At 32.3% G+C, this 15581-nt stretch overlaps 2 protein-coding genes and 1 long non-coding RNA gene across 4 annotated transcripts; 2 read left to right on the top strand and 1 right to left on the bottom strand.

The window, feature by feature from the left end:
* The first annotated feature begins 3869 nt into the window (after positions 1-3869).
* On the top strand, positions 3870-6986 carry LOC148272157 (uncharacterized). Of its 2 annotated transcripts, none has more exons than XM_088240447.1 (3): positions 3870-4069; positions 4624-4754; positions 5744-6986. In XM_088240447.1, exons 2-3 carry the CDS (start codon positions 4627-4629, stop codon positions 6732-6734), a joined length of 1119 nt encoding a protein of 372 aa, XP_088096573.1. In that variant the 5' UTR covers positions 3870-4069; positions 4624-4626; the 3' UTR covers positions 6735-6986. The 2 variants fall into 2 exon arrangements, with proteins under 2 accessions (XP_088096573.1, XP_088096574.1); XM_088240448.1 differs by having other exon boundaries at positions 3884-4073.
* A 3634-nt stretch (positions 6987-10620) lies between these two features.
* Spt3 (Transcription initiation protein Spt3) lies at positions 10621-11983 on the bottom strand. The gene has a single exon (XM_088240451.1). The coding sequence runs from the start codon at positions 11608-11610 to the stop codon at positions 10666-10668; it is 945 nt and encodes a 314-aa protein (XP_088096577.1). The 5' UTR covers positions 11611-11983; the 3' UTR covers positions 10621-10665.
* A 2674-nt stretch (positions 11984-14657) lies between these two features.
* On the top strand, positions 14658-15280 carry LOC148272155 (uncharacterized). Its single transcript, XR_015824916.1, has 2 exons — positions 14658-14942; positions 15073-15280. It is a non-coding gene; the product is annotated as an uncharacterized LOC148272155 (long non-coding RNA).
* Positions 15281-15581: the final 301 nt, after the last annotated feature.

Here is a 15581-nt window from a genome sequence, read left to right as displayed (position 1 = left end):
GTTTTAACACATTTCGCAAGGAATTAATTTTATTTATATATTTATGAATTCATGGTAGATACACATTTTTTATTTATCTCCTTCCCAAGGCATACCTACTCGAGACCAAGATAAATAAACATTAATTTTAGAAACAACAGTATTAATAGCTTTAAGTTTAATCTACTACTACTACTACTACCATCACGCCATTTCCCCGTAGGAGTAGGCAAAGAGAATGAACCGCCACACACGTCTATCCTGGCATACAATCCTAGCCTCTTCCACATAATTTCAAATAAAGGCAGTAAAACTTTTATTGAGGATATTACAGTCTCATACACAAAAAATAACAACAAAAATATTTAATTATTATTGTCTTATATGGTCTTTTGTCGGCCTCGTGGTGTAATGGTCAGCGCGTTGGCCTGCCTTGCAAGAGGTCTCGGGTTCGATTCCCGACATGGCTGAAATGAAATATTTATTTAAAGGGTGTTTTCACACTAGAATATTTCATTGTCCCTGGACTGGTACCTGAAGCGTAAGACTGATCATCTTACCGTCATGTAACAAAAATGATCAAGACACGCTGCAATTGTTGTACCAATGGATTGCCCTATGCACCATTAGGTGCAAAAGGGGAATGATGATGTACTAAATAGATACATATTTGTCTAAAACAGGTTTCAACTCAAAGTTTTAATTATGTCTTAGGTAAAAATATGAAATGCATGGAAACTAACTGTAAATAAATATCGTTTAAGAAAGGAAAATAAAGAGGAACATAAACAATATTTTCTCTAAAAGATAATAATTATATTTAAACAAATGTGGCATTTATAACGAATATTGGTATTTACATTATACTTTATCAACAAAAACAATATTTGAAACCTACATATTTTCCTCTCAGGAATTATTTATATATTGTCCCTTTCAGCTTTAAATTTTTTTGCCGACGTGAGTTGCGCGCTATTAACTTCTTCGAATTTTTAAATTATGTAGTGTCAATCAACGTTTTCAGTCAGAATCAGATATTAACGATTTCTATTAAACCCCTATTTATTTATTTTGTTTAAAGGAAAATAACAGCAATACAATATGCGTATAAACATAAAGCATTATTGTACGCAATTATAAAATAAAGCCAATTAATTCAGCCACAAAAATACAATTAAAAAAAATAAAGCGAAGTTAGAAAAGAAAGCATAAAACAAATTAAAAATAATTGCGAGTGAATCCACAAACTTTAGGTAGGATGGGGGTAGGTGTGTGTGAAAGAGAAAGACTGTTTGCGTATATATTTGATATGAATTCCCCAAACATACAATAAATTATAATGTAAAAACAAATTATAGGGGAAAAAAATATTTTAAAAATGCCTTTTCCAATTAATTAACAGTTTGTTTATATATATACATAAGTACATAGTAAGATACAGTGCAAAAATATAGTCACCTTAAAGATCACTCACTTACGTATGCACTTAAGATCACTTATTTATAAGCAGGTACATAGGTTATTAAATACCAGAATCAGTTTTCTGTGCAAATACTTCGTTATAATGTACATAGACGAATAAGTTATGAAGTTACTTTTTATTTTCAATGTCATCAAATATATTCAAAGGCCGTATTTTTATTTCTACGAAAAATAGTAAGTCATTTTATTTTATGTGAGTGGGTACCTACCTAATTCACAAGAAACGCCTACTTTTAATTATGTTTTGTAGTCTATGGTCACGCTTACATTTATTATTGTTTATGGGTGTTTCAGTGCTGCGTTCATAAAACTAAGTCGCCATAAACCTGCTTAATAATAATTGAACTGACATCGCTGTTAGCTTCAACCCTAAACGATGGTCTTTATTTCTTTTTATTCTTGAGAGTTTTGAAACACATTTCTCTTAAATATAATTGTGGCTTCATAGTAATAATTCTCTAGAGAAGCCCCTAAACTCTATTACCTAGAACAAAAGCGTTCTAATTTTTTATTTAAGTTTTAGTTTGGTATTTACTTTAACAACAAACGTGTAACAGACGGTTTCGATTCGTGCTCGCAATTCTTAATGCAAATATTGACGGCCAGTTGTGTCGCTGTAATTTGTAACTAAGTTCCCGTTCAATAATCATAGAATGGTTTTTCTCCGTATGGGCTACTCAAATAGGTTATAAATCTAAGATTGTAGTGACGAAGTGCTAGTGTTGACATTAGCCCTTTAAGGCTATAAATGAATATTACCAAGACCAAGAGTATGGTTGTTCGAAAAAAGTCACAAACTCTCCCAATGACTTTAAAAATTGGAGAGCAGGTCATTGAGCAAGTCTATCAATACACATATTGAGGATGCTGGCTAAATGATAAATTAACGTGATCACTCACAAGAGATGAAAGCCAAAATAGTAATGGCGCGAGACTGCTTTTTAAGATGCGTGACTTCCTTTGCAGTAAAGACTTTAATTTAAACTTCCGAATGTGTACTGTATGATTTTACATCTTCTTGGTACATTTTTCACGGCGTCAAAACGTAGACGCTCACCCAAGCCACCCCGAAAAGATCATTACCTTTGAAATGTGATGCTACAGTCTTCTATTCTCATATTTAAAAATCCTGGTAGACGTAGTCCGAAACGAAGACGTTCTCCGACGGATAAAAAAGATACAGAGGTACTGAGAACTAGTGATGCAACAGAAGTGTCATAACGGAATCAGTAACGGGAACAGATGTGAAAAGTAAATTTTAGCAGAAACAGAAACGGAAGCATATGCGGAAGTGGAAGTGTAAATACTATGAAAAAAAGTAAGTACATTTTTTTACAAATACAATTTTTAATGAAATTTATATTCCAAATTAGATAATGGTAAGTTACATTTTATAAAAATAATTTGGCTGCTTTTACATCTAATAATCTGTTCCGGTGTTTTTCATATGTAAGAAGCTGTTGAGAGGAGCTGATAAGTATTGGCGCACTAATGGCAAAAGATGAGTATATTTGTATTTTGTAAGCTAATCGTTTATCTTTTAGGTACTCCTGAAGTTGTGACTGTGTCTCTAAAAACAGATTATCAGTTACATTATTTGTAATTGAGTTTTGCTGGTATTTATTCATACTTATCATGGATTTTAACATTATTTGTAATGATTAATTCAACATCAATGACGTATGTTGCACTTCTTCTTTTCTGCCGATCTCAAATTCTCAATTTGACAATTTAACATCTGGCTGTTAAATCATCAATTTTAACGAAATAGTTCCAAATAGGACCTATTATTGGTTTCATAATTGCATTTAAGTTGCACACACGACACAAATTAATTACTAAAACAAACAAGAATAGAAAATCTTACGAGCTTACACTCACATCACGTTAAACAAGTATGTAAACAAACGCATTGCGACAAGTACCAAAAGCATGCGTTCGGCTTGCTTGTAAATGGCTGTAATGCTTAGAACAACCTTCCCGCGCGTAAAGCTCCGTTATAAAAGTTGTGAAAACAGAACAAGGAACAGATGTCAAAAAACGTGAAGAAGCAGAGGTCTGTTGCATCATTACTAAAAAACCACAAAGAAAAGGAAATTTGGGTACTTTGAGGACGTGATGAAGGGCAAAAAATATATTATTTTATAAGTCATTCTACAGGAAAGGATAAAAAAAGACGCAGGGCAAATAAAAGGCGTACTTCTTGACTAAAGAGCTTGCGTGACTGGTTTCATTGCAGCACTCAGACATTGTTCAGGGCAGCTGCCAACAAAGTAAGGATTGCTGCAATAATTTTCAACCTCCATCGGGGAGAGGAAAGATAAAACGAAGTAATCGACAAATGAGCGCATATTATAAATGAACACAAACTAAGCACAATAAATAATTATTAATGAACAGCACCTTTTATATTTTTATCTATGATTTTGTAACATGCGCTTTTGACGTTTTGCATGCTGCCATTTGACGGTTCTGCGAAACTCGAGGAAGTATAAAGTCGTTGATTTTCATTTATCAAAATTATTTACCAATTTTCAGGGCTCGAGAGTGGAAGATCCCAGCTCATTTAATATTCTGTGAATTATATTCTGTTGTGAAATTATAACCGGTGAGTAAGTAAATTAATATTAGTTGACAATAACCACTTCACGATAATTAACAATTTTGCCTGCTAGTATTAACACGCCTGATACAAATTATCAAGTTTTTACAACACGCTGTTTTTTTAGTATTTAATATAATTGTGTGTTTTATAGGGTACGGCTTTTCTAATAAAGTATTCCAGTTTTATTTACTATTTGTGCGCTTGAGTTTTTTTTTTATTTAACCTAAAAATGTATCGGCATTCGTAATTTTTTTTTCTAGTTTTTTTTCTCCTGAATGCATTAGTTTCATTACTGAATATTAGTACGTTTTATAAGCTTTATTCAATTCAACAACGGATTAAAAAAATATATATTTGTGTATTGCATCACACATTGCAACTTTTTGCAACCACAAGAGGTTTATCTGCCATACTAAATTTCATAATGTTCTGTTTAATTCTCTTACTTTCATTACTTTAATGAACTTTCCCATCATTTGTAAATAAATCTTTCCCTTTATATCTTGCTTGTGTTAATTTTCCCACTAACATATTGTTTCATGTCTTATTTATTTCAGATCATGGTTGTTTTTACATGTAACCATTGTGGTGAATCTGTCCAAAAGCCAAAAGTGGATAAGCACTATGAAACTAAGTGCCGTAATCAATTTCCTGATCTTTGCTGTGTAGATTGTATAAAAGATTTTAGGTAAGTACTTTAAACATGGTTTTCTTGATTTTATTATAGTTACCCGAGTAATTGTAATTTTACCAAGGATATTTAAATTCAGATTGTTGGAAACTATTTGCCGTCTAAATTCACAAATGCTTTAATAACAGTACAGTTATTTTTTTTAAAAGAATGTTTGCCTGACAGTTCGTATTAGGGATACGGCCAAATTCACAAAATATGTCTATTTTAGTCCAGTGAATCCATGTTTTATTGGATAATATTGGACTTTTTATATAAGTAATGTGTATAAAGGAATAAAAAGTTTAATTTATGGATAAAAAACATTGATTAAGTGTTGCAACAAAAACGTTACAATTAAAACATGAAGTATGGAAATAATTTGTTCTTAATAGATAAATATCAGCCTTTTTTTTAAAGAATTTTAAAAAAGAGTAAGAGTGAAATACTGTAGCGTAAAAACTTTTAAAAAATATTTCTCAAAAGTTAATTTTGAATTCCCGCAAAACCAGTCATTGCATTGGCCACGCCCCTAATGTGTCGCAATTCATGTTAATTTTGAACTATGTAACTTTAAAATTTTATAGAACGTCATCACGAATCTTGATGTCACAATTATCAACGCCAAACAAATCCCGTTTTTCTAGGGAGATACTTTTTATATAATTTATTTTTTAAAGTTATGTGTAAAAAAACATTTCTCAATATCCATATTGATTTTGAAAATACAATTTTTCTAAATCCATTTAATATATTTTTATCTGTATTCTTAGTATGTGATATTTATTGATTGGCTAACAAGGCGAAACAATTGTCACAAAATTTTTGTTTTTATATTTGTAAAAATAAAATAAAGTGTTCAGTAGACTCAAATCAGTGTTTGATTTCTTATATCATAAGTTTATGTGATATTTCTCTATTGGAATTCAATAAATAATATAAAAAATTATACTACCAAGAGAGCCTTATCGAAGCTTTTATTTATTTGAATATGTTTGTTGTTGCAGAGGAGATGAATTCAGAGATCACACCAAGTGTGTCACTGAAGCTGAAAGATATGGTGGAAAGAATTTTGTTTCAAAACCAAACCAAAATAAAGGAGAGAAAAAACAAGATGCTTGGATAGAAATTGTTCAATCTGTTTTAGATGATAATACTAAACTCTCTGGGTCGCTAAGAAATCTTCTTCAGAGAGTATCACAGCAGCCTAACACACCTAGAAAGAAACTCAAGTTCATGAACTTTATAAAAAGTATGGATTCGAGGACTTCCATGCAGGATAGAGAAAGTGCGTGGGACTTGCTTTCTGCTAAACTAGATTTGTTAAAAAATATAAATCCCGCTGGTAGGGTTAATAATAATGCAACAAATGGCAATGATCAAAAAGACAAGGTTATACCCATGGAAGTTGACAGTGAATTGAACTCTGAAATTCAAGGGAAAAAGAAAACTGAAGTCATAACAAATGGAAGTGTGCTCAAAGAAAACGACGAAAATAAACCGGAAGAAAAAGCATTAAGTAAGAAAGAAAAAAAGGAGAAGAGAAAACGAGAAAAGTATGAAGCAGAATTTAGAGAAGCTGGGCATAAGATGATTACAAGCGAAGATGATGAAACTCCTAGTAAAAAGAAAAAGGCCAAACTTAACAAAGTTGCAGCAGACATTTCAGATACTAATGGTTTTTCTCAAGAAACCAATTTAGAAAGCCGAATCTCTGACTCTGAGGAACCCACAAAAAAGATAAGTAAGGACGGTGTAAAGGATTTTGATTGGACCGACATAATATTGTCTGTTGTTGGATCGAAGAAAAAAGATATGTCTTTGAAAAAATTACAGAAAAAAGTTTTAACAGAGTTTTGTGTTGTAAATGGGGTATCGGAGGCAACTGAAAGAGCTTCTAAAAAGTTTATCAAAACCCTCTACAAAATAAAAAACATAAAGGTTGAAAATGATAAAGTTCGTTTAGTAAAAATTGATAGCGAAAAAGTGGAAGAATAATTTTTTTTCCATTACACGAGTAATGTGAAAGATAATTATTTCTTTTCTCATAAAATAATTGAGGTTTTGTACATTGAACGAACACACTATTCTTGTTTCAAATTACGATTTGATATGTTTCAGAAGACATTGTGTATGTTTTAAATTACCACTGAGTGTTTTATTGTAAAATGTGCAATGCATACATTGTTTTACATTCTAAACTCATTTTATTGAGGTTTTATATTTTAAAAATAAATTCTTCTAATAAAATGAGTCTAATAATTTTGTATATTCCCTCCTCCAGTATATTATATTATTTATAGAGGTTAGCTTTATATTTTTCGCAAGATTGACAAATAAGTATTTCACCTTTAAAGTAATTTTAGAGTTTGTATAAAATCTATCGTCCAAAATATAATTCTTTCAGGTGAACAGTATCAGAAACCTGCTTGTCAATAAAAATATTTCTGATACAATAAATGAGTTGAAAAACTTAAAACTGTTGGACATCGCCAGGGTACGTATTCTGATAGGAAGTTAAAATTTATCTTAAATTTTATCTACAAAGTCAAATTGAGTTTTCTGTATGAAAAATAAAGTATGTTTACAATTTATTTTTGTAAACATGTTCAATTACCAGTTACCATAGAAGATACTTTGAATTTTCATACAAATATAAAAAAAATTGTACATAAATATCAATATTAGTTTATACCGTCTCAGTATATACTGATGAAGATAGCCGTTCATAATCGCGGCCCAGGTGCCCCAAGGAAATATTTTTTCAGCCATTTATATAACTTTCTCCCATTGCTCTATTATCTGGTTGTATTTTTTATAATATTGTCTAGTTACAGCTTGATAATTAATTATTGAGGGCAGTGCAGATAAGAATAATGCATATTAAGATTGCTTCATTGCTTGGGATGAAAGGGATTACAGCATCTGCTGGTGCTTCAGTCAATTTCTGTGTCTATTTATATGGTGTGCGTTGGCCTCCATAGAGAAAGATAATTTCTAGTTATTAGGAGTTCGTACTTAAATAAACCTTTGATTAACTCAATTGTAATAAGCATAAACTAAATTATTTAAGAACTATATATTAATGGTACACACCTAATTATTAAACATGAAGGAAATTTGACTAAATTCAATTTTTTGAAGAAAATCTTTAAATGACCTGGAAAAATGCATTTAATCTTCAAAAATATACTTGTGCAAGTATATAGTAGGATAACATTATTGATTGTGTTGCATTGTGGCACATATAGCTTCTATGTATTTTATATGGACAGAGTTATATTGCTCTAGTGTGGTGTTTTGTGGCGTGCCATAGTGAAGTCGGCTTAAAGAATTAGCAGTAAAATCAACAGAAGAGCTCCCAAAACGCCACAATTATGAGAAAACTCACCATCACGCCCCCCCAAAACACAATAATGTAGTTCTACCTTTAGGCAGAAAAGTTTGTGAAGTTTTAAGTACTTACCATTTCACAATATGGTGTAATAATATTGTAATGAAATATCTTATAAATAAAATACTATCATTCAAGAATATGATTGTTTGTGTAATTTTACACAATTCAACATTTTATGTAGGTACATGTTTTATCTAAAACATTATAATAGGCAATCAATCAGTACATATTGCTATCAAGAAATCAGTTTTTGTTTTGCAACGATATTTATGTAGATACATAATATATCAACAATTCTGTTATTGCACCATACATAGAAATTTTATATTGGTTAGATTTACATACATAAAAAACTTACCATCCCATCCTCACAAATTACAACACATAAGAGTATACATAAATGATTCTTGGGAACTGAGTCACCTTCTCAGTTCTCACTAGAGTAATTTTCATTCAGCGCGTCCACGTCCCGGGGGTCGGCACCTTTTAATTTCAGTAGACCGGAGTGTTCACGTGGCTAAGTTTGGATGAGGACCTAATATTGCCGGTTATAATAGTCCTTCACCCAGGGTTGCAGGTGAAGACATCAATGGCTATGATTGCAGAGATAAAGTGCACCAGTACGGCAGAACAGGCGGAAGGGGCACAGGGGGACGTTGTGTTGAGCAAAAATCATCCTTCGTAGGATGAATTGCAAAAATAATAAAAAAACCATTGTGTTAAGAATGGCAGCAGAGGAATAATAGTCAACGGTGGCATCTTAAGACCCGGTTAGCAAGGGGAATTACTGTCTCGGTGTCAGGTGGTAACCGTCCATAAAAAAGAAACCAAACAACAAATCTCGAGATAGATCAACAACAAATCTCGAGATAGATCATCAGATAAAATTATAAAACTGAAAAAAAACTCAAGTACCGGAAAACTCCAACTATCCAGATTTTATTGTTTTTGAAATATTACAGGGAATTGAAATCACATTAAAAACTTGCTGAAATAGGTCCAGCAAAGTTAATTGCACAATTACATTAAAATTAAAAACGTCTTTATTTTTCATTTTCTGATAACGATCTAGATATTTGGGAATCCGAATGTCTGGAGTTTGGATAAACGGAGTTGTATTTTAATTATCATAGAAAAACTAAGAAATTTCCAGAATTCTATTTCTAATATTTCACATGAATTGCAGTCTAAAAATCTTCATAACATTTGGCTTTCACTGTTTTTTTTCAGTGGTTGTGTTTTTACATTTGACTATTGTTACTTCTTATGCAGGGATATATATGTTTGAATAATTTATATAGCGCCATTTTCGTGAAAATCATCTCAAGGGCGCTGTACAATACATAAATATCTCAGCATGTCTTGCAGCTACTGAGCGCATGGACGGTTGGGATTCTAGTTCCTCGTCTCCAATTATGATAAATAGGAGCTAGATTACAGCACGTCTTGCAGCTACAGAGCGCATGGGCAGTAATAAATCCAGCCCCTATTTACATTTTTTATTTGACAATGAAGTGAAATTTTAAAAAACTAAATAAAAAACAAATTTATAAAAATAGAAGTTAGATTACAATAACTCTTGCAGTTACTGAGCGCATAGACGGTTGAAATTCTAGATCCCATTTACTAAATTTAGATATTTGATAGTTGATAACATTTACATAATATGATTTATATAATATGATAGCTAACATCACAAAAAGTCTTGCAGCTACAAAGCGCATCAACGAGTGGAATTTCAGAAACATAAGAATGATTTTAAAAAGTTTACAATAAAAATATTTTTAAAAAAACACAATAATAATACATCGAGCAAAGAACTAGTAAGTATGGCAATTAAGTGAACATGTAACCGCACAAAAAGTAAATGATAAAAAACTAAACAAAGACAGCATTCCATAATTTATTATTAAGGTTAGCAAAATAATAGACGATACTCGAACTCGAAGGGTCCCTGTTTTAGGTAGGGTCTATTGTCCTTTTCCTAGTACATAACTGTGAATACATTTGGTTGTTCCCTGGGAGATGATATAAATGCGCATCTGTGTGCGTAGGTAGGTACCAAGAGATCTATCCGCTTCTTGTCAATTTTGTTTGTTATTATTAGACGCATATTTCCCACTAAAAAATTCTGATTATTATTATTTTACTTTGATTAAGATGTCAGATTAACTTGTGTATCACTTTTGATATTTAAGTAATTTTACGTGATACAGGAAAAAAAAGTGTAACAAACAGAAAGAATGCAATTTTTCTCAATATTATTTTCAGACATTTAATCTTATTGTTACGTATTGAAGAAAATAGCTTTATTTTGATTTTATTTATGTTTATTTTTTCATTTGCATTTGTTTATTTTGTACAGTAAACTTCGCAGTTTAAAAATACACAAGCCTGTTACAAACTACATTTTTGAAATGTAAAAGTTGAGGGTGTTTAAAATTAATATTATATATCAAATAAAATATAAATAAATAAAAAAAAAACCTAATTCAAAACATTTATTGTAATTGAATTGCAGTACCATTAAAGTTACATGGCTAAAAACCTCATAGGAATTTCATTTTTAATGTTCCTAGAAAACAGTCCGACAGTTCCGATTCTTGGTGTGGAAAATCTTCTCATCGCTTCCCGAACTTCCGCTACTGTGATGGGAGAAACGCCTTCCTGCCCTGACTTAATAAATAAAGAATTACTTAAACTTGCCGGGTTACAAAAGTTACCGCCCTCAAGTCTAGCAAAGGGATCATTCATTACAGCCTTTCCATCTTGCCGCACAATGAAAGCCAAATCTACGATTTGGGCGACCGTTTCATACGCTAAATACGATATCAGATCAAAAGACTGTAAAGCTATATTGATATCGTTCAAAGGGCACAACCACAACTTCAATTTATTGTGAACAGACAATTTGCATTGAGAGAAACCAAACGATGTACATCTCGCTTTATGATATTCTTCATATTTATCAAGGCTCAGTCCTTGTGATAAACTGTTTGCGCGAACATTCCTTTGATGTTTAATAATGTCATAATTTAAACACTTCGATAATTCGCCTGTGTCATCTAAAAACTCGACTATTTCACAAAAAGTTTTCTTTTTCTTCTTGATATTTGATTCACTATCTTCGTCTAAAAGAGCGTTGGAAATGAAACCTTCTCCTAAAAGTTTGGCTTTGTTTTTAATGACATATTTTGATTTCATAAAGAGAAGCATCCGTTGCAGTTTTATTTTATTATTTCTCATTAGAAAAATGATATCTTCTGGATAAACACATTTATGACCTCTACGCTCCGCATTCTTGAGTGCTTCATGTAACATTCCTCGCATTTGCTGAAGTACTATCGACTCCACGAGGGCTACAGTTTGGGGCGAGGGGTTCGGACTGTCACCAAATCCATGCATCATGTGAGATATCTCTTTTTGATATGTTCGACTTTCTGGTGACGTTTGATCCGCAGGAAATTGTACATCCATATTGAATATATAACGTCTAAGAAATCAGAACTTGAAGCAGTTGCTAAGCGATGCCGATATTATGTTTTGATTTAATTATGCTTTTTAACGTCTATGCAATGATTATCTTGCAATATTGTTGAACTACAGTGGTGTTGATGAGATCACAAGATGACTATATTTGTCATTTCGTTAGCTTTCTACCAGTTTGCTTAGCTTCCTTCCCTTTATATAAAACACAAAATTCATGACAGACAATTTTATCATCACATTTGTATCTATTAGATTTGACTTGACTAGGATTTGGCTATTTTATTGTTTTCTTTTTGTTTTTGGTACCATAGATTAAAAATATATACCGGCACAAGTTACAAAGTCACAAAAATTGACATTCAAATCTAATAAGTATTGCAAGCATAAAAAAAACATACGACCTTTTGGCTTTTGAAAAAATGCATTAACGTATTAGCTCCATTTTTAACAGATTTATTTAATACATCCATGGAGCGCAGCATTGTTCCGAGAGCCATAAAAAAAGCAAATGTAACTCCACTTTTAAAAAATTCCCAACTAGATGTGGAAGATCTTTCCAGTTTTCGCCCTATTTCAAATCTTCCCATCGTATCAAAAATACTAGAAAAAATAGTTTCTCACAGGCTCGTTAACTATATCGAGCGGAATTCTTTATTTTCGGTAAGGCAATCGGCATACCGACGTTTTCATTCCACGGAGACGGGAGTGATAAGAGTACTGTCTGACATTATAACGTCGGTGGACTCTGGTAATCTGGTGTTGATGGCTCTTCTGGACATGAGTGCTGCGTTTGATACTGTAGACCATAATATTTTGCTTGAACGTCTGGAGAAAACTTATGGTATCCGTGATCAGGCACATATGTGGTTCAGTTCATATCTTAATAAAAGAGAATATGCAGTCGTGTTCCAGGGTAAAAGCTCAACCAACTTCCGGGTGTCTACAGGAGTGCCTCAAGGGTCAGTACTCGGACCACTTCTCTATCTCCTTTACACTAAAGATATAGAGAACATTATCAAAGAATGTGGATTGTGGTCGCACTGCTATGCAGATGATACGCAGATTTATTTTTATTGCAAACCAGGCGAGAGAAGTGGGCTTGTCAATTTAATTGATGGATGCATCAAGAAAATAGGAAACTGGATGGCTAAAAACAGACTAACATTAAACCCATCAAAAACTGAACAACTGTGGGTGGCTTCAGCCAGACGACAGAATTTGATCCAGGATGCGGCTCAAATGTAGGGAGTGCCGTTTTACCCACCGTTAAACTACTGGGAGTTTTACTCAATTCTGACCTATCTCTTGACGCTCAAATTAGTAGAACGATAAGTTCATGCTTCTACCAGCTGAGACAAATTAAATGCATACGCAAAAATTTGCCGGTTGATGCCGCCCGTCAATTAATAAATGCGTTTGTAGTGTCTAGAGTCGATTATTGTAATGGTATCTATGCAGGTCTACCAATGAACAAAATGACTCGCCTACAATCTGTATTGAATGCCGCAGCGAGACTTATTTTCGGAATCTCTAAGTTCAGTCATATCACTCCACTACTTCGGGAACTACACTGGCTACGTTTTCCACAGAGGGTCGAATACAAACTCTGTTGGCTTATGTATAAGTCACTGCACAACTCGGCTCCGGAATATCTAAGGGAACTATGCATTCCAGATAAACTAGCTGACAGGCGTCTCACGCTTAGATCAGCTACGTCTACGGCGAGAGGAAAAGTTATTATACCTCTACGCAAACAGCGCACTAAATTTGGTGAGCGCGCATTTGCGGTCGCAGGCCCTATGGCATGGAATGCTCTCCCAGCAGAGGTGCGAGGCTGTGAAAGTGAAGTGATGTTTCGGAAAAAACTTAAAACCCACTTGTTCTCTAAATCATTTGAATAAATCCGTAGCACGTGACAACAAAATAAATTATTTTAATCAAATTACAAATTTAAAGCTTCAATTAAATTAACTTAACAGTAGAATCACCATGTAAAGCGCCCTTGAGGTATTTTATTACGAAAATGGCGCTATATAAGTTATCCACAATAAATAAATAAATAAGACCAATCCAATTTACAGAAACTTATTTAAAATCATGCCTTTTAGCATGCTTTCCTATTTCGAGATAACTGACACTATCATTAATACTACTCTCGACTCAATGCACAGTAACATAAAGCCAGCTTTCATTGAAGACATCCATCGGTACAGTACTCGATCAAAAAACAATATATATATTGGATCTGTGAAGTCTACGAAGTTTGGTACTAGATCTTTACAATACATAGGTTTCAAGGAATTTAATAAATTGCCACAAAAATTTAAAGTACCTATTTCAAAATATAGAAACAGGACGTGCGAATTGAAGAATTATTTTTTCCAGAAGTACTTTGAATAAATAATGTTAGTTTATAGAGAATGTGCATCTTGAACATATACCTTTTAATATTTCACCGTTTTTGCTTGTATATGTAATTTTTAATACTATTTAAATGTTATTTGTGTTTTTTTCTTTTTATATACTTTTTTTGGCTTGTATACATAATTTCAATTTTTTCAACGTTTTTGATAAAAAAAATTAACCTGTATTGGGTGTGCGCATATTTTGTTAATTAAAAAAAATGATTTTATTTTGTACTAGTTCAGTATGTATATATACATCCATGTAATTTTTAAACTTTTTCAATTTTCTTTCCCAGATTGCATAATGTAAACATTATTTTGAATTTATTTCCATGCCTAGTATTCTGTTTATTCTGTTATTTTCAAGTATTTTTCATACCCTTTTTAATTTGTAGTATATCATAATTTTAATTTTTCTGCTTTTGTTAAATAATATTATAGTTTAAAATTTAAAAACGTCTCTAAAAAAAATATTATCTGTATGTCCCTAAATGAGTTTTTTTTAAAAAAACTCCTTGGGAATATTGTATATAATTATGTATAATATGTTTTCAATATAATAAAAAAAAAATTAAAAAAAAATAAACCCTATTTTCATTCTAGCTTAGAACTATAATGCTTTGCATATTTCTTGAATACGGTCATAATATAACAAACTCACCGCGTGGTTATGCACAAGAGAAATAGTAACTAGCAACCCTGAATATCAATTTTTATCCATGAAATTTCCTCCCTCTCCAATTTTGTGGCTCGCCTCTCGCCGGGTTTTGCCAGTTTTTGTTTTATAATTGCTGTGCTGTGAGGTTGGTGGCGAGTCCTGCTGAAATTTTTGATTAAACACAAAAACGGTAACATGACTTCCCAAGGTGGCTTGGTTCCATTCGTAATGGACCTGTATAATGACCCCTTTAAATGGTAATTTATTTATTTGATAGATCTGTCAAATCAGTTTGTCCTCTGACCTCTTGTTTTTATCGATCAATAATTTAGTAGTAATAATTTAAATATATAACGCGATATTTTATTTTTGTTTGTTGTGTTTTAGGTCGTTAATAAAGAGCGTCGGATTTTTCGCCATTGGAATTGCCATAGCCAGCGAATGTACCGGCATGGAGCTTATGCCCAATGTCCCGCAGTAATATTGTTCAATTTATAGTGAAAAGTTAATTTCGTTTTGCCACTGAACTGTTACCTTGTATGTAGAACTTTATTTATGCAAATAACGAAATAGAAATGAAGTTGTTTACAAAGTACCTGTGCATCTTTTCTTTATTATTTTTCACTGAAGGCAGCAGCAGCTCTCCTAAGAAAAATTACAACATTGTGCTGGTTGTAACTGATGATCAAGATTCAGTTCTAGGCGGAATAGTAAGCAATCTCCAATACTTTATCTGAGAAATGTTTACCTCAACCCGTAGAAAAATCAAACAATATTAAATTATTTGATACATTAACCTAAATGAGGACCATTTTTGAGAAGGGAAAGTGGATGTCTAGCCATTTACAGAGCTTACGATCTGTCATTGGGTGGTGTAAGTGACTTTTACACATACA

The sequence above is a fragment of the Micrasema longulum genome, unplaced genomic scaffold, assembly GCF_059751315.1.
Source record: "Micrasema longulum isolate JH-2025_06_02 unplaced genomic scaffold, ASM5975131v1 h1tg002456l, whole genome shotgun sequence".
In the NCBI taxonomy this organism is placed as follows: Eukaryota; Metazoa; Arthropoda; class Insecta; order Trichoptera; family Brachycentridae; genus Micrasema; species Micrasema longulum.
Note: the sequence above shows the minus strand (reverse complement) of the source record. Positions and strands in the feature narration are given on the sequence as shown.